Below are 20,094 nucleotides of genomic sequence, written 5' to 3' on the forward strand. Positions count from 1 at the left end.
AATTTAAAGATTAAAAGCATCTTTAAAAAGAAAACTTTTTAAATTACTTTTAAAACGACTCAAGTCGTTTTCCTCGATGTCCAGGGCTTTGTCTCATTGGGCTACTTTTATACAGGCTGAAAAGCCTCCACATGATTCTTCAGGGTGGGGGTGGGGAATGCAGCTGATACCTGCAAGGTCTCCCAACCAGCGCGGGGCCAAATACAGCCTGGTCACAACCTCTTCAACAAACTGGGGCAAGCAGATCTTAGTGTTAGAGCTGGCTGGTCAGACAGGAACCCAACAGCAAGGGTAGCACGCCCAGCTATAAATCTCAGACTACCTTGGTCCGCTCTATAAGCTGTTAAGACAATCTTTTGATGTGTCATACGGAGTTTACACAGGCGATATACAATTTTTCTTTCCTGTGGAAGGTTTACTCACTTCGGCTGCTATGCATTTGAATGAAATCATGGATAGCATAAAAGGCTGGTTGGTGTTATAGATAAGACAAATCTGATGCTTTTATCAAGAAATTCTCAACAGGATTTTTTAAAATTTCGGTTAGGTTGTTGGATTTGGATGTAAAAATTTCTTCTGAAATACATTACTTGGGAGTGATTATCGACTCACAGCAGTCATTAAGAAACTGTATTTTAAATTGTGGATGTTGAATAATTTGTGCCCCAACCTTTCCTGGAGTGATTATAAACATGTCCTCCAGATGGTAGTGTTGTTCAGCCTTGATTATTGTAACATCATTTTATTAAGGGCTCCTTTTACAAAGTCGTGCTAGTGGTTTTAGCACACGCATCGGATTAGCACGTGCTATAGCGTGCGCTAGCCGAAAATCTACCACCTGCTCAAAAGGAGGGAGTAGCGGCTAGCGCCCGCAGCAATTTAGCACACGCTATTCCGCACATTAAGGCCCTAGCGTGGCTTTGTAAAAGGAGCCCTAAGTGTACCCTCTACTGTACTGCATGCGTTACAAGTAGCACAAAACTCAATTAATAGGACATTGTTTAGACTGACAAAAGGCAAACATGTATCTCTGACTATTACATTAAGCTCGCTTGGCACAAGATAGAATTTAGAGTTAGATACAAGTTAATGCTGTTTGTCTACTTAGGCCTGCATGGGTTGGTCCCTAAATATTTAATTGAATGTCTTGTATTATATTGCACTTCTTAAGTTGCGTCGGGACATCGGGACTTACTGTCCCAACTAAGAAGGAGACAAGATTACAAATGAAGAGGGCAGGTATGTTTTCTTGTGCAGGTACAGCTGAATGGAACAGGCTTCCACAATATATATAGAAACAAGGGAATCTGATATTTTAAAAATTGTTAAAACGTCACCTTTTCTATAAGATGAAGTATGGATGAAGAAAGTGTGATCGTTTTAAGGCAGAGGTGGCGATATCTGCCAATACTGGCTAAGGTTGAAGTTAAATGCTTTTTGCTGTTTTTAGCTTATGTTTTTGTGTATATGGATGGATGATTTTATGTTTGTCTGTATATTTTATTATGTATGTTTGCTTGTGCTTCACTTTGTATAAAGTGAATACAGTACTCCCCCGAAATTCGCAGGGTTCTGTTCCAGGAACACCTGTGAATTTAAAAAAACCCGCAAATGCGGTTTTGAGTCTGTAAAAAGGCAGGAGAAAGCAGCTGGGGTGCCGACGGGTGCAGTAAATCATACCCAGTATGCTCCAGGGGGGAAAGGAGGAGGAATCGGCTATGCAGAAGGCTGATTGGCTGACCGGGGCGGAGAGGAGGAGGAATCGGCTGTGCAGAAGGCCGATTGGCTGACCAGGAGGGGGGGAGTAGGAAGAATCGGCTGTGCAGAAAGCTGATTTGCGAACTCATTCCCTGTATTTTCTGACCGGAAGAAAAAGTCAGAAAATACCGTGAATAACAGTCCACGAATAGCGAATGAACACCATAATAAATATTGTCATGCAGCCGGTGCCGGGCTGAGGTGGGTACCTTGGCTGAGCGCAATTGCTGATCTTGGCATGCCCTCAAAAGGTGAAAGCCCTGCTGGGAAAATAATGTTCAAAATGGCAAAAAGTCCCCAAAATACAATAAGGCCAAAGTCCTCCCCCAGTTCAAATAAAGTAAGCTTTATTTGTGTACTTAGCCAATGTTCAAAACGTAACAACCAAAGATTAGAATTAGTCCAGTGGCCTGGCTACTTCCATTCCCTGTAAATCAGGGTCTCACAGTCAAAGCATCCAAAATAAAGTATAAACAAACAAACAAAAAAAAACCCAAACAGTTCACCTGTTCTGGCTAGTAGCCCTGCAGCCCCTCTGGCTGCCGGGTCAGCACATGGCTGGCTACATCCTTGCCTCAGGATAAGTCCAGGAATTTATCTTGCTGGCTTTTTAAAAAAAAAAAAACAAACAAAACCGTCCTAGGCTTCAAGAGCAAACTAGATGCATATCTCCTTAAGAGAGGCATATAAAGATATGGTGGACTATAAATTACGCCAGGTGTACACCTGGCAGGGCCTCCGCGTGTGCGGATCGCCGGACTTGATGGACCGAAGGTCTGATCCGGAGATGGCAGTTCTTATGTTCTTAAAACAAAACATCAAAATAGGTAAGTGTTCTACAGTCTATTTCAGCACAAACTTTTCCCTACCAAACTCACTGTGCCTGTTTGGATATGGTCAGGCTCCCCTACCAACCCTAGTAAGTTGGTGGGATGGGGAATTGTTGAATCCACTATCAAAACAGCCTTGTAGGCCCTGCAATCCCAATCCTTTGGATCTTGTAAGATTCTGCCCCACAATCCCCACTGTAGTGGCATGTAGTTTCAAAACAGGGAAAACCCCCCCCAATACAAAGTCCTTTTCAAGCAGGGCAGCTTTTCCCTTCAATTGTCTTTTAAATTCCCCAAAAATAGCATTTGGCTGTTTAGTTCCAAAAGCAGCCAGCAAACACACAGTTCTTTCTTTCAAAAACATAGTGCAGTTAATAGCCTCTCCAGCCAAAGGAAAACTTAACTCTCATCCATCCGGTCACAAACTGGTTGCAGGGCAATGTCCATAGCTTCCTCTGATCGCAGGCAGTCTGGCTGGTTTACAGGGGGATGGGCAGGTTTCAGCTTTCCCTGGGCTTTCTCCTGCTCTGCAATTAGTCTCAGCAGGTGTGTGCATAAAGGAGCCGTAACCTATTTCTTAGGCTGTGTCCTACCAGTGACTGGCCTAGGTTTAAAAGAGTTTTTGTCCCCATAATGTCCCAAATCCTCCTAGGGCTCCTGCTCTTGGGAAACCTCCCCAGAATCTGAGTTCTGGTCCATGCTAGTGGGAGAGCTGCTGCACTGATCAGCTCTATTCAGCTTCAGGGCTATGTTCCTAGGCTTTCTACCTGGAACAAGGCTAGCTGTAATGCTGGGCTTGTGACATAATACACAAATACAAATACTGAATCTGCAGGCAGAGTTGTCCCAGGAATACTGGGAGCCTCTATAGCAGTGGATCCTAACCCTGTCCTGGAGGACAACCAGGCTAGTTGGGTTTTCAGGATAGCCTTAATTAATATGCATGGAACAGATTTGCATGCCTGGCACCTCCATTATATGCAAATCTCTCTCATGCATATTCATTTGGGCTATCCTGAAAACCTGACTGGTCTGGTGGTCCTCCAGGACAGGGTTGGGACCCACTGCTCTATAACATCTGAAGCCTCAAACAAAATGTTGGATAAACCCCCAAAATAAGAAATTTAAACAAAGCAGATGAAGAGACACTTTCTCAACTCGCTTGCAGAAGGAAAAAACTGAGAGAGGGCAGTGCCTGGTGATACAGGGAGACAAAGTTGAAAATGTAGATGATGCCTTCTGCAGTCCTCATGGGTGAAGATGCACATTAGAGAGAGTATGAGCCTGCCAGGACAGATAGGAAAAAATACTTGTGTACCTAAATGTAAACAATTTAGACAACATGGGGGTAATAATCAAAAAAAAAAAAAAAAAAACTTCTAAAAAGTGTCCTAAGTGGCTACTTGGATGATCAAAAAGCCTGATCTTCCAAGTACCCATAACCAAAGCTGGTTTTTAGACATATCTAAAACCAACTTAGGCCTTTCCCCTGCCTCTAAACGCACAGAGAGAAAAGAGGTGTGTTTAGAGGAGTGGAAAGGGCGGGCAGTGGGCGGGAGGTGGGCCGACCTACACCTAGGCGTACAACAGGTATAACCAATACAGTTTAGTCGGCACTTAGACCTTTTTCACTTAGACAAAATAAAACCAGGTCTAAGTGCCGAAAAATGGGCCGCTGAGCTGATGGCTGTTGGCGCCATCAGTTCAGCGGCCCAGCAACCTAACCATCGCGGCAGGAGAGATGCCTCTCATCTCCCCTACCGCGATGCCATCACTCTTCTACCCGAACTGCCGCGATCCGCAGCAGTTCGGTTAAAGGAGTGATGGCATCACGGTAGGGGAGATGAGGCATCTCTCCTGCCGCGATGCATCACTCCCCCCCTCTTGCTCAAGCCCTCTTGCCCCAGCCAACCGCGGCACCCCCGACATATCGGGGCAAGAGGGAGCTCAAGCCCTCTTGCCCCGCCGATCGTGCCCCCCCCGACTCGTTCGGGCCAGGAGGGAGCCCAAGCCCTCCTGGTCCAGCCAATCCTCTACCCCCACCCCCCACTACATTACGGGCAGAAGGCATCCCAGGCCCTCCTGCCCTTGATGAATCCCCCTTCCCCCAACATCCGCCCCCCCAGAACCCCTGATCGGCCCCCCCTCCCAGCCGATTCACGACCCCCCGGCCGAACCCACGACCCCCCCACCCTTCCCCGTACCTTTAGGTAAGTTGGCTGGACAGACGGGTGCCAAACCCGTCCGTCCGGCAGGCAGTCCTTCGAAGAATGGGGCCGGATTGGCCCAGCCTAACCAAAGCCCCGCCTACTGGTGGGGGCCTAAGGCCTATTCTGATGGGCCCAGGCACCTTAGGCCCCACCAGTAGGCGGGGCTTTGCTTAGGCTGGTCCAATCCGGCCCCATTCGTCGGAGGACTGCCTGCCGGACGGACGGGTTTGGCACCCGTCTGTCCGGCCAACTTACCTAAAGGTACGGGGAAGGGGGGTGGGGGGGGTCGGCCGGGGGGTTCGCGGGTCGGATGGGAAGGGGGCTGATCGGGGATTCTGGGGGGGGCGGACGTTGGGGGGAGTGGGTTTCATCAAGGGCAGGAGGGCCTGGGATCCCTCCTGCCCGTAATGTAGTGGGGAGTGGGGGTAGAGGATCGGCTGGACCAGGAGGGCTTGGGCTCCCACCTGGCCCGAACGAGTCGGGGGGGCAAGATCGGCGGGGCAAGAGGGCTTGGGCTCCCTCTTGCCCTGATGGAGTAGAGGAGTCAGGGGGCAAGAGGGCTTGAGCTCCCTCTTGCCCTGATGGAGTAGAGGAGTCAGGGGGCAAGAGGGCTTGAGCTCCCTCTTGCACCGATATGTCGGGGGTGCCGTGGTTGGCTGGGGCAAGAGGGCTTGCGCTCCCTCTTGCCCCGATGGAGTTAGGGAGTCGGGGGGGCAAGAGGGCTTGGACTCCCTCTTGCCCCGATATGTCGGGGGTGCCGCAGTTGGCTGGGGCAAGAGGGCTTGAGTTCCCTCTTGCCCCGATGGAGTCGGGGGGGCAAGAGGGCTTGGGATCCCTCTTGCCCCGATATGTCGGGGGTGCCGTGGTTGGCTTGGGCAAGAGAGCTTGAGCTCCCTCTTGCCCCGATGTTGTCGGGAGGGGGGGGGGTCGCGGTTTAACATGGCAGGAGGGCTTGGGCACCCTCCTGCCTGGATCGTTGTGTGGGGGGGATTCTGTAACCGGTGTTGTTTTTGACAGAATCCAGCTTTTAGGCGAAGGACATAGAAACATAGAAAGATGACGGCAGAAAAGGGCTATAGCCCATCAAGTCTGCCCACTCTACTGACCCACCCCATTAAGTCTGAGTGCCTTAACTAGACCTTTGTACGGATCCCACGTAGTGTCCCATTTATTCTTAAAGTCAAGCACGCTGGTGGCCTTGGCCACCTACACTGGAAGCTTGTTCCAGTGATCTACCACTCTTTCCGTGAAGAAATACTTCCTGGTGTCACCCTTAAATTTCCCTCCTCTGAATTTGAGCGGATGCCCTCTTGTGGCCGAGGGTCCCTTGAGAAGGAAGATGTCATCTCCCACCTCGACACGACCTGTCATGTATTTAAATGTCTCAATCATGTCCCCCATCTCCCTGCGTTCTTCTAGAGTGTAGAGCTGCAATTTGTTCAGTCTCTCTTCGTACGAGAGACCCTTGAGCCCCGAGATCTTCCTAGTGGCCATCCGCTGAACCAACTCGACTCTATGCACGTCTTTGTGGTAATGTGGCCTCCAGAATTGCACACAGTACTCCAGATGAGGTCTTACCATGGTTCTGTACAGTGGCATTATGACTTCAGGTTTTCTGCTGACGAAACTTCTATTGATACATCCCAACATTTGTCTTGCCTTGGATGATGCTTTCTCTACCTGTTTGGCAGCCTTCATGTCTGCACTGATGATCACTCCCAAGTCTCGTTCTACTGAAGTCCTAGCTAATGTTTCTCCATTTAAGGTGTAAGTTTTGCACAGATTTCTGCTACCGAGGTGCATGATCTTACATTTCTTAGCGTTGAAGCCCAGCTGCCATGTCGAGGACCAGCTTTCCAACGTATGCAGGTCCTGCATCATACAATCCTGCAAATTACTTTCCCTTACTGTATTACATATTTTGGCGTCATCGGCGAATAATGTTACTTTACCCTGAAGCACTCGGGTCAAGTCCCTTATGAACATGCTAAAAAGGAGTGGTCCCAGGACTGAGCCCTGTGGCACTCCGCTGGTCACCTCCGATATCTCAGAGAAGGTGCTGTTGACCACCACCCTCTGAAGTCTACCACTCAGCCAATCATTGACCCATGCAGTTAGTGTCTCACCTAACCCCACTGATTTCATCTTGCTTAAAAGCCTGCGGTGTGGGACACTCAAAAGCCTTACTGAAATCCAAGAATACTATGTCCAGAGACTCTCCCGAGTCCAACTTTCTTGTTACCCAATCAAAGAAGCTGATGAGATTGGATTGGCATGACCTACCCTTATTGAATCCATGTTGATTGGGATCCCTCAGATTCCCCTCCTCCAAGATCATGTCTAATTTACATTTAAGTAGTGTTTCCATGAGTTTACACACTACCGATGTGAGATTCACTGGTCTGTAATTCGCAGCCTCTGCTCTGCAACCCTTTTTGTGCAGAGGAACGACGTTAGCTGTCTTCCAGTCCAGGGGGACTCTCCCCGTACGTAGGGAGAGATTGAAGAGCATGGCTAATGGCTCCGCCAGGACATAGCACAGCTCTCTGAGCACTCTTGGGTGCAATTTGTCTGGTCCCATGGCTTTGCTCACCTTGAGTCTTGCCAGTTCGCTGTAAACGTCAGCTGGTGTGAATTCAAAATTCTGAAATGGGTCTTCCGCGTTTGGCTTTGCTTCCAGCTGTGGTCCGTGCCCTGGTGCCTCGCAGGTAAAGACTGAGCAGAAGTATTCATTCAGTAGTCTGGCTTTATCGGAGTCTGCTTCTACATAATTCCCATCCAGTGTTCTAAGGCGTATTATTCCGCTGGTGTTCTTTTTCCTGTCACTAATATACCTGAAGAAGGATTTGTCCCCTTTCTTAATGTTCTTTGCTAGAGTTTCTTCCACTCGAAGTTTGGCCTCCCTAACTGCTGTTTTGACCGCTGCAGACCTGGTCCTGTATTCAATGTTAGCTTCTCCTTTCCCCGTGCGTTTGTATGAAAGAAATGCTCTTTTCTTCTCCTTGACGAGGTACGAGATCTCATCAGTGAACCATTGGGGTTTCTTGTTTCTTTGTTGTTTATTTACCGATTTTATGTAGCGGATAGTTGCCTCGTTTAGGGTCAGTTTCAGGGTTGACCACATAGCTTCCACATTATCAGTTACTTCTTGATCCTGCAGCGTCTGATGGATGAAATCACCCATGCGTGCGAAGTCCGTGCCCCGGAAATTGAGTACTCTCGTTTTTGTTTGTGATCTAGGGAAGCTCTTCCTAAGGTTGAACCATACCATGTTATGGTCACTGGTGGCTAGCGTTTCTCCCACCGAGACCTCCGAGACGCTTTCCCCTTTCGTAAGTACCAGGTCTAGGATAGCCTGGGCCCTAGTGGGCTCTAGCACCATTTGTTTGAGCCATACTCCCTTCATGAACGTTAATATCCTCCTGCTACCACAAGTTGTCACTGAGAGTGTGTTCCAGTCTACTTCAGGCATGTTGAAGTCCCGATGTAGACTGGAACACACTCTCAGCGACAACTTGTGGGAGCAGGAGGATATTAACGTCCATGAAGGGAGTACGGCTCAAACAAATGGTACATGAGCCCACTAGGGACTGGCTCCTCCTTCGCCTAAAAGCCCTTCTGTTGGACTTTGTGGCCTAGGCGTGTTTTTGTTTCATTATGGCTAAAAAGTGTAGACGTGCTGTGGGGTACTTTTAGACGTAGTGGAGATTGGGCGTTTAGGCAGAGGAAGGCCATAATCAAAACATGGACGTTTGTTTTGGTTATGGACACTTTCCCTGCTTCTGGGTTGAACATTTAGGGACTTAGGTCAAAAGGGGACTTAGACGCTTTTTTTGATTTTGATATAAATACTACAAATAAATACCGTATTTTTCGCTCCATAAAATGCACCTGACCATAAGACGCACCCTAGATTTAGAGCAGAAAAACAAGGAAAAAAAACCCCAAAAACCATTCTGAACCAAATTCTCCCTACCAGGCTCTGCACCCAACCCCCACATTCCTTGCCAGGTTCTGCACCCTGTCCCCCTCCCTGCCAGGCTCTGTACAGTGTCCCCCCTCTGGTGGTCGAGTGGTAGGCTGGGACAGGGCATAGGGCAGGCAGGGACAAGCCACAGATGTCAAGGCAGATGACTTTTAAAAATATGCAGTGTCACCTCAGTAACATAGAAAAATAAAATATACACTTCTCCCTCTGAATCCACGGTTTCAGCATCCGTGGATTTGGTTATTCATGATTTTTTTTTAGATCCATTTTCATTTTTGGGGCTATTTTTAAGCCCTCTTAGACCCCCCTTAAGCCTTACCTGGTGGTCTAGCGGGTTTTCGTGGCAGGAGTGATCTTCCTATGCTCCTGCCCTGTGCAGATCACTGATAGGAAATGGCTGCCATGAGCTCCCAATGGCTGGCCTGGACTTTCTAGCCGACGTCAGAATTGACATCGGGGGTAAGGCTTCTGGGCCGGCGGCGTGCAATTGCTGCACCCGCCTGGCCTTTCCCTTCCTGTACTTTCAGCAGCAGCAAAGACTATCAGCAGCGGCGGCAGCAGGCACAGTCTAAATAAGGCAACGGGGGGAGTGGGATTTGGGTATAGGACGCACCCTTTTTCCACCCACTTTTTTTGGGGGAAAAAGTACGTCTTATGGAGTGAAAAATACAGTAAAAATAAATAATCACTACCCTCAGGTTCAGGACTCGTGATTTTTGCATTGAAACCCCCAGCATTATTTTCTTTGCACAAATCCCAGCCTTCTGAATCAACATGCAATGACCTTAATTAGGCAGTCAAAACAATTCTTATTTGTCCAACAAAAGTCCCACTGGGAAAAATGGAATCAGAGAAGCGAAAAGGTGCTCTAAAGAACAAACCAGAGCATGCCATCTTTATTATGGAACAAGACCAAATTGCAAGATAAAAAGAATTACGGTAATTCCTTGACAACATTTAGAAACTATCTGCAAATTTATCCCCCCTAGGAATGGCTTAGTGGTTAGAACCCCTACCTCAGCACCCTGAGATTCTGTGTTCAATCTCCAAACTACTCCTTGTGACCCTGGGCAAGTCACTTAACACTCCATTGCCCCAGATTCTGTAGTTATTTTGTAAGTCCACCAGAACAGACAGGAAGTTCTGTAGTTAGATTGTAAGCCCGCCTGGACAGACAGGAAGAAATATTTAAGAGTACCTGAATGTAAACCCCTTCGAATAGAAGCGGTATATAAGAAATATAAATAAATAAACAAACTCAGTCTATTCAAGTACCAAAAACCTGTTCAAGTACCAAAAACTACACACTGCTGTTAGTGTAGAGTAGACTGTATGAATGTGAAATAGAAGAGTAAATTATCTTAATTCTCACAATTCATAAGACTAAATCAAACAAGGTATTTAATCAATACTAAAGAAAGTCGCTTGAAGAAACATTTTGAACTCCTCAGAGATAACAAGCTCATGTGTGGGGAGGGAGATATGTATAGTTCCAATAGTAACAATATAACCCAGTGAAGGAGGATTTACTCCAGTGCTTAGACCAGTGTTTGTTTTTTGTTTTATTTATAACCGGCCTTTCCCAAGGCGGCTCACAATATAAACATATATAATAAAAACCATAAAATACATATAATACAAAAAAGGTAAGCAACCAGTGCTTTCACAAATGCAAGTTTCTTAATGCCCAGTGTCTTGCAAACTCTCCAGAGCCGCAGCACACTAAACTCGGGGGCCTCGACTGGAGGGCATCCGGAAATGCAAAGAGGCCATCCAGACGATGTCCTGAGCCGCCAGTGGGGGGTGAGAGGGGGTCTGAAAGAGGAAAGGCCCGGAAAGGAGAGGTGCTGGCTAATTGCATGCAGGACTTGCCTCTCGCCACAAGAGCCAAGTCCTGTCGGCAGTTAGCTGTTGCCTCTCCTCCTTGCCTGCGTCTCGCGGCACACCGGGAATCTCGCCACAGCTCACAGTTTGTAATATACTGGCTTAGACAATGGCAATGATCTCCACCACTGATATTTTCTAGTAATGCAACTTTATCTGCCTTTCATCTCACTGACCTTTACTATGAAGACTGTTACGTGCTCGCACCAAGTCAGGGTCATCTGGATCCACTCCCAAAATTCTCATGCTGATGTAGTTTAGGGATGTACCAAATACAGTTGATTTGTCCTCGATATGCCTAATCACCATGACAAAGCAAAAGCAGCTATAACCAGGCAACACCAACAGTGGAATAGAAGAACCATTAATCCTTGTCAGTCAATACCAAGAGTGGAGTAGACTGAGTCAGTCCCAGGATTAGAAGGCAACAGAAACCAGATTAGCAAATAAAATTTGATTTTGAGTTTTGGCTGAAACTGAAAAATGGCACCTCCCACATTTTTCTTCCCCCCCAACCCAAGCAGAGAAGGAGGCTTGCCAGGCCACTGCCACTATTCCCTCCTCTCCCGCAAACACTAGTTATGCTAGGCAGTCACTGCCACTACTCCTCCTCTGACTTTCCAGAGACTATGGGCCAGATTCCTAATTTCCTAACCCCCATTCTTTTCCCCTCTCTCCCCCTCTTAGTATCCTCCCTTCAAAATTGTTTTAGACCTAACGCCTTTATTTGTATTCCTCTTCCTGAAAATGTCCAGCTATCGTTTTGATGTATTAGGCCCAATGTCTTTAATTGTATTCCTCTTTCTAGAAATATCCAGTTATCTTTTTGATGTAATCCGCTTAGAACTGCAAGGTACAGGCGGAATAGAAGTCATTAATGTAATGTAATGTAATGTAATTCACTAAACTGACCGATCTTGTCCCGATCAGTTTGCGACCCCGACCCGATTCACTAATCTTCTGGCTGATCCTGTCCACACCCGATCCGATTCCAACATGCAAATGAGGGGAAATTCATTCCTGCAGCGATTCATTAAACAAATTGATTGGGCTGGCCGATCCAAACGTGAGCGACTGCTGAGGACCAGTCACTCATGTCCTTTCCGACTACCTGCTCTCTGCCACCCTGAAAAAAACTATCAAAAGCACCCTGCTCTCTGCTTCCCCAGTTCTCTGCCGCCCTGCTCCTTTAGCCCAATGCAAAGCCAGTAGCATATCAGGGAAGCCGCTGGCTGCATGGTCCTAGCAAGGAAGAGTAAAGGGAAGATAAGAAGGATTCCTTCTGGCGACCGAACTCCGCTGCGAGTAACAGCACATGCTTACAGCTCACAGAAAAGAGTGCCGATTTAAACTGACAATGCGGTGGTTTTCTCCTCCCAAAGCAGTAAACTTATTCGGGGCTGTAAACAGGACTTCTTGGGGGGGTTATGTAACTTTTTCCCGCTGTTTTCTTTCTTCCTGCTACAAGGCTGGAGAGGGGCTGATTTGTTCAAACAGCTATACACTGGATTGCTATGCGGCCGTGTTTTCTGCAACTGATTTTTTTTCTTCTGTTTCGTGCTGTCAGACAGAAATCAGGAGAGCAAGCACATGTGCAGACCATCTACAGGCAAAGATGGTCTGCGCATGTGTTAGGATCGCTCCATAGTGATCCGTGTAGGCACTGTGGGGGCGTGCCACCAATCAAGATAATTTGCATGTTGAGGCTTCCTGAATTGGTCAGCTGGGACGACTCGGACACGGATTGGAAAGGTAAGTGGGGTTTAGTGAATCTAGCCCCAAGTTCTGACAGACTGGGTTCTGCTGGGCTGGCTACCTTCCCAGCTAGAAGAGAGCCAGTGCTGCCGAGCCAGGCCCCCCCCCCCCCAACACACACACATATACTTATCAGCTGACCACCCTAAGGTTCTTCCTGGGCCTAACTTTAACTGCCCTGGTGGCCTCTTCAGGGCAGGAGCTATCCCAGTCACTCCTACCCTGTGAGCTTCTCAATAAAAATGGCTGTGGAGAGGTCCTGCAGCAGCCTTCCTGGCCCAGTCTGTCAGAATCTTGCTGAAACCCGATCTCAGATTTCAAATCAGCTTCGGTGCCGAAACTGAAACTTGGTCAATCTCTTACTCAGTTAATGACAAATGGGGAAATGGAATAGTGTGTTTTTATAGTGCTATCCATTTGTTATTATTTCATGGTGTTCATTACACAATTACTGTATAACATTTAAGAGTTTTCAAACTGAGATAGGCCATAGGTACATCAAGCCCAGTATCCTGTTTCCAAAAGTAGCCAATCCAAGTCACAGGTACCTGGCAAGATCCAAAAAGAATAAAGCATATTTTATTATTATCCTAGAAATAAGCAGTGGATCATTACAGCAGAGCTTTTCAATCCAGTTCTCAGGGCACACTTAACCAGCGAGATTTTCAGGATATTTACAGTGATTCCTTAGTATGCTAATCTCTCTCATGCACATTGTGACAGTGTGCTTCAGTCACTGCCTGTTGCAGGGCTTGGTGATGCACGTTTCTCTGTAAGACACTCCTAAAGTTCTGTGTTTAGGATGCAAGAGACATTAAAACTAAGGTAAGTCTACATACCTTCATAAACAGCAGCCAGGACATGAGAAAAAACCTGAGTAAAAGGCATTGCTGTGATCTGTGGTGGAGGGATAGCTGCAGTGTCTCTAGGAGGGAGATATCTTTAGCTCTGAGGTAGGAGTAAGCCCGAGGGATAGAGGGAAATGGAGTCCCTAAGACCCTTGTCCACTAGGTACACTGAACAAGCAGTACCTAGTGAAGAAAGGGGAAGGGCTTGGGAAAGGTAGGAGCCTAGAAAACTGGTGTAATACTTTTGCCTGGAGCCAGATGAAACAGCTCACTAGGAGGAGCAGTGGGAGCTAGATACTATAAGCCTCAGGGGATGAGCAGACATAGGCTGGCTTGATAATGCACACAACCCCAATTTAGTGGGGAAGAGGAACCCTGAATTATGAGAAAAGTAATTCCAGATCTGGCCTCCACTAAGGAAACCAGGTAACTCTGACCTAATTCCAGTACTATATGGTAACAGGGTAGGGAAAGAACCTTCCCGAACCCAGCTGACATGTTTCAGATTGCTGCATTATTGATAATGAACTGGTATTAAGAAACTAATTTTGTTTCCAAATGTATTATTTGGACTGATCGCTATTTATCTCTCTCTCTCTGAACTTTTCAGCAGTAGCGGGAAGGGGTAAAAACGCGGACCTTATGGACCTCGTGAATCTAAAACCGCACGTCCTTAAAAATCTGAGGACCGTGCATTAGCAAGTCCGCCTTTTAGCTTATTCCACCGCTTTCCCTGCATGCTCAGCTCAGGCCCCTGGCTCTACCTTCCCTAATGACTAAGGAGGGAGGAGGTACACCGTGGCTTTTGCTAATTAGACTGATCATCCCTTCCTCCACGCTGATTCCGAGAGCCCCCACGATATGACACTGGATGGCAAATAGCTGGGTTGGGGGGGGGGGTAAAAAAATGTGTGCAAAGGTCTGCAGTGCATCTGACCTCGCGGACCTCACAGATCTGAACTGCACATCCTTAAAAATCTGATGTCCGCGCCACTTTTAGTCTCTGGCTCTGACAGACCTCTATGACATTTTAGCGCTGACGGATTCTAATGCTTTTCCCTCCCTATGCTGAGACTAAAAGTGGCACAGACCTCAGGGCAAAAATTTTGCCACTAGTCTCAACATAGGGAGGGAAAAGCATTAGGATCCGTAAGAGCTAAACTGTCATAGAGGTCTGTCAGAGCCAGAAACTACAAGTGGCAGGGACCTCAAATTTTTAAGGACGTGCGGTTTTAGATCTGCGAGGTCCGCGTTTTACCCCTTCCCAGCGGTAGCTTCTCACTGGTCTTCTGCACCTCAGACTAATTGTTATTTCCTGGATGACCCTGCATCACATGCCTCTATTTTTTTTTTTTATCCCCCACAGACTACCGTGTTTCTCCAAAAATAAGACCTACCCCAAAATAAGCCCTAGCATGATTTTCGGTGTAGGTCTTAATATAAGCCCTACCCCAAAAATAAGCCCTAGTTAGATCACCCCTGAAGTCCCTCCAAAAAGTCCCTGATTCCATCCCTGGATTCGCTGGCAGTAGCACTTCCCCCCCTGCCCCACCGCTGACCCTCCCACCCATCCCCCTGCGCAGCAACTTTCCATCTCACTCTCCCATCCGAACCCCACCGATCCTCCCACCGCGAGACCGCCATACCTCCCTCCAAACAGCAGCGTCAGCAGCACTTTAAACAGGCTGCTTCGCGGTCTTCTCCCACCGGGTCCTACCCTCTGCCGCATCACTGATGATGTCATCAGCAACACGGCACAGGTAAGGCCCCAGCGAGAGAAGGCCGCAAAGCAGCATGTTTAGAATGCTGTAGACGCTGCTGTTTGGAGGGAGGTATGTCGGTCTTGTGGTGGGAGGGTCAGCATGGTTCTGCTGTGGTGGGGGGATGGGAGGGAAGGATAGAAAGATGCTGTGCAGGGTCACGTGATGCGGCCTACCTGAACAGCTGTGGGAAAGGAGAGCTCCGTCCCGACCCCGCTGAAATCGGCTTGTTACTGGCACTTCCCCTCCGTTCCGCCCTGCGATTTCTTCCTGTCGCGGTCCGGCAGTGTGTTTCAACAGGGCATGCCCATTCGAGCCGCGAAGTCCACCCGGGATTGGCCTCCCTCTCCCGCTGTTAAAATGGCGGCGGAGCCCGCGTCTTTCTCTATCCCCGCGGGTGACTGGATCCAGGAAATCACCCGCTCCGTGTCAGCTGCTCTGGCGGACCGCCTTAATAAATTGCAATCGGCGGTTGAAGAAGTACATGAAAAGTTTGATGCACAGCACCGGCGTCTCACTGAGGAGGAGCAGCGCATGTCTGGCCAGGAAGACACATGCGCTGCCCTGGAGGCCCAGATGTCAGAGCTCCGCAAAACTAACACTGAAATGCAGGCTCAACTTGAGGAGCTGGAGAACCGCAGCCGCCGTAACAACTTGCGGCTGGTCGGTCAGTTGGAGATGCTGACTTGTACCGGATTTTCAGCACATGGCTGCCGGAGAAAATGGGTTTGTCTGGCTCGGGCCTGCAGTTTGCTTGAGAGAGAGCCCATCGTACTGGCCCTAACTCGGGGGATGGCAGGCGGGCGCGTACGGCTATTGCACGTTATTGCAACTGGAGAGGCAAGGAAGCACTTTTGCGGGCTTATCGCAAGGCTGGTGCCCTGGAGTTCGAGGGGACGAAGGTGCTTATCTTCAACGACTACTCGGTGCGCGTTGCTGCCCAACGCAAGCTGATGTCGCCTTTCTGCACTGAGCTCCACAATAAAGGGATCCAGTTTGCCCTGGTTTTCCCTGCTAAGCTGCGGGTCTGGAGGAATGGTGTGTCTGTGACCCTGGCCACGGTGGAGGAGGCTCGCACGTACGTGGGCAACCTGGCAGCTTGATGTCTTGCTTGACCTTTGATTGCAGGGTCCCTTCTGTGCCCTGTGTGTCAGGGCCCTTGTTTGTTCCAGCGGACGGCCCGCTGTGGGCGCTTGAAGATCTGCCTTCTGGCTTGGGGATGGAACGGAAGCTGTAGCCCGTTCCTGTTTGGCGTGTTCCTGCCGGTGTATCGGTTCGGACCCACATCTGGACTTGGGGTCCGACATCGACTGCTTCTATTCCTATTACCTTGGACTGTCCTTGGACCCCAGTCCTTTGTTGTCGGGGCTCTGGCAGTGCTCTCGAGCCTGCTTCGATTTGACTCTGACCTACCTTACTATGCCTGTTTATTTTTGCTTGCTATGGTGGTCTTCTGGGGATGACTGTTTGCGTGAGAGGGTGGGGGTTGAGTTCTCCCAAGGGTAGGCAGTGGGTTTGTTAGGGTTTGTGTGTTGGAAACACGAAATGGGGGGTAAGGGGGTTGGTGGGTTCGGGGTGTGGAGGGTTTGGGGTGTTGGAGGGGGTTGGGGTGTGTGAATGGGGGCTTGTGTGTTGGTGTGCTTGTGTTAGGTTTGTGGTTTGGACTGCGGGGGGGGGGGGGGAGGTCTCTGGGAGGTGCAAGCAGGTTCGGTTCCTGTTACCATGCTGCTGGGTCCAACTGGGAGACCTAGTAGTGGCTTTTTCTGTCTTTTTTCTGTCAGGTTCCTTTCCTCCTAGAGCTGATCCTGGCTGACCTCAAGGTGCTTACATTTAATGTGGATGGTATAAAATCTCCCATTAAGTGCTCCCGAGTGTTGTCCTGCTTTTGTAAGTTGGGCGCAGATATTGCTTTCCTACAGGAAACGCATCTCTCTCAGCTGGAACATGCCAAACTTCGAAGGGGATGGGTGAGGGAAGTGTTTTCCTCAGCCTTTATGGGTCGTCAGAGAGGGATGGCTATTCTCCTTCATAAGAATCTCCCTTTCCATCTTCATAAACAAATTCAAGATTCAGAGGGTCGTTTTGTCATGGTGCTGGGAGAGCTTTGGGGCCTTAAGTTACTGCTGTGCAATTTGTACGCTCCCAATGTCTACTGTCATAAGTTCTTTTCCTCTGTTCTAGCCCATATTTCTCAGCACTCTGATTATAATTTGGTTTTGGGTGGAGACCTCAATATTACTGCAAATCCTGGTGTGGATTGTAAACCACCACGGGCACGGACTAGGGATCATGATTTGTGAGGGGTGGGCTTTCTTACCCAGCACTTAGACCTGGTGGACGTTTGGCGTACTTTGCATCCCTATGACACTGATTTTTATCTTTTACTCTCATGCCCACAGGGTGTATGCCAGGCTGGATTATATCCTCCTTGATAAACGCCTTTTCTCTATGGCCACTCATTCTAACATCCATGAGAGCACATTATCTGATCATGCACCGGTGGGGCTCCGATTGAGCGTGGCACCTACGGGTCGGACTTCCTCTTGGAGGTTACCCTCTTCTTTATATCAGGATCCGGAGTTTCGTATTTTTTTGAGGGCACGCTGGTTAGATTACCAACTTACAAATGACACACCGGATGTGGGCCCCGTCACCTTCTGGTATGCTTCTAAGGCAGTGTTACACGGGCACATCATTGCTTATATCGCGAGTAAACGTAAGCAGAGGGAGGGGGAACTCTTGCGGTTGTCCAGCTGGCTCCATGTCCTTCGGCAATCCCATATTCTACCCTGTCGGATGCGGATCGGGAGGAGCTGCCGGTGGTGCGGGGTCAGATTGAGGAACTCCTCAATAAGCGTACGGAGAGCTCCCTGTACTATCAGAGATATCAGCTTTATAGGTGGGGCGGAAAATCGGGGAAACTCATGTCGAATTTAATTCGTCCATACAAAAAACGACAGGTTATCACTTATATCAAGGATTTCCAGGGTGTCCTTCTTGAGGGGGAACGCCACATAGCCTCTCAGTTTGTTCAATACTATCAGGCCCTCTATGGTCGCCGACCTTTGGATGCCGCTGCTCTGTCTCAGTTTTTTGCTGATCTGAAGCTGCCTCAGTTGACTGCGAGTCAGGCTGCGTCTCTCAATGAGCCTATTACAGCGGAGGAGATTTCCACCACGATAGGCTCCCTTACTTTGGCCAAAGCGCCGGGGCCAGACGGTTTGAAACCGGAATACTACCGGATGTTGAGGGACTTGGTGGCCCTTCCACTTAGTCGGATGTGTAATGCAGTGGCGGGTGGGGCTGACCCCTTCCCTGATAATTTGGCCCATATAGTGTTGCTGCCCAAACCAGGGAAGGACCCTGATTTGGTGGGCTCTTTTCGCCCTATATCACTTTTAGATCAGGATATTAAGGTGATGGCTATGATGCTGGTGCGGCGTCTTAACTGCTTTTTGCCAAACCTGATTCACCCGGATCAGGTGGGCTTTGTGCCGGGTCGCTATGCGTCTATGAATCTGTTGAAGGTGTTGGGACCATTCACGAGCATAGGGGCAAGGGGGGACACTCGGCAGTGGCGGGCTTAGATATGGAGAAAGTGTTTGACAGTGTTTCCTGGGAGTACTTGTTTCGGGTATTGGAGGGCTTTGGTTTTACGGGGAGTTTTCTGGACTGGATCAGAGCATTGTATACCAATCCTTGGGCTCGTATCCTTATCAACGGGAGCTTGACGGAGGCGTTTGCACTGCAGCGGGGAACTCGGCAGGGTTGCCCGTTATCTCCTTTGCTGTTTTTGTTGGCTATCGAGCCCCTAGCCATCAAGATACGTCAGACCCCTACGGTTTGGGGTGTTCAAGTGGGGGGTCAGGAATGCAAAATTAGTATTTTTGCGGATGATATTTTACTTTATTTGGATCAGGCCCCCATTCATTTGGAGGCTGCCTTGGCTATTGTTCAGGACTTTGGGGACTTATCGGGCTTGCTGGTTAATTGTAGTAAATCCGAACTTTTGCTCTTAGCCGGCGGCCCTGTGGAACCATGGCATGCCTTACTTCCCATTCCGCCATCGCTTCACCCGGTCCGTTATCTGGGTATTTACTTGAGCACCAACCCGGCCACGTTCTATCCATGAATGTCCTTCGTCACCTTGATGCCATTGGGAAGTTGTGTCAACAGTGGCAAGACTTTCCTCTGGGTTTGCTGGGTCGAGTGGCCTTGGTGAAAATGGTCATGCTTCCAAAGTTGCTCTATCCGCTCCAAATGGTGCTGATCTGGCTTCATTGCCCCGATGTCCTCCGCTTTCATTCTCTGATTTCTCGGTTTTCTCTGGTCTAAGGCCCCTCGCATAGCTCTGGCTAAGCTGATGTTGGCTAGGGGAATGGGAGGGTTGAATGTCCACGATCTACGTCTGTACAATGTGGCGGCCCTTCTCCGGTGGATCCACGAGGGTCACACTGGCTTGGCACACTATTTCCCACAGGGCTGGGCTGAGCACTGGAGTCAGCCCTTCCAGTTCTTTAATTTGCTTCACTTTCTGCCGGATCATGTGGTTTGATCGGGGGACCACTCAGCGTTTTTGGTTCCTTTTCGGAGGGCGTGGCAGTGGTGGCGGCGCCGGCAGGGTCTTCCGGTTGCGGTTTCCCCCTTTATGACCTTTGAGGGTAATTCGGGCTTTCTCCCTGGTTGGGGGCAGACACTGTTCTGAGAATGGGCACACTGTGACTGTCGCACCATATCCCAATTATTGGCCGTCTCGGGGGGCTCTTTTCCCTCGTTCCAACAGCTCCAGATGAAATGGGCTTTCCCCCATCGGTTTTTCTTTTCTTTTCTTCAAATTCTCCATTACTGGGCAGCTACTCAGCAGGCTCACGAGCGGGGCTGGGATGTGGGGCCTATGGATCGGATCTTTGAAGCTATTTCGCTTGTGCTCAATCGGCTGTCCCACTGGTATGGTGTTCTACGGCTCTCTGCTCATGTTTCTGGGATGAGTGTTCTATGGGAGAGCTGGGAGGGGGATCTAGGCCGGAGTATTTCTGAGCCTCAATTTATGGATTGCTTCCG

General features: G+C 48.9%; 1 protein-coding gene across 6 annotated transcripts in view; it reads right to left on the reverse strand.

Annotated features, from left to right (window-relative positions):
- The window catches only part of LSS (lanosterol synthase), a 375,740-nt gene that overhangs the window by 274,553 nt on the left and 81,093 nt on the right, over positions 1-20,094 (reverse strand). For all 6 annotated transcript variants that reach the window (XM_033947192.1, XM_033947191.1, XM_033947187.1 and 3 more), the window contains exon 5: positions 10,847-10,968. In XM_033947192.1, the coding sequence (XP_033803083.1) occupies positions 10,847-10,968 (122 nt within the window). The remainder of the gene's footprint in view (positions 1-10,846; positions 10,969-20,094) is intronic.

This window comes from Geotrypetes seraphini, chromosome 5 (genome assembly GCF_902459505.1).
Source record: "Geotrypetes seraphini chromosome 5, aGeoSer1.1, whole genome shotgun sequence".
In the NCBI taxonomy this organism is placed as follows: domain Eukaryota; kingdom Metazoa; phylum Chordata; class Amphibia; order Gymnophiona; family Dermophiidae; genus Geotrypetes; species Geotrypetes seraphini.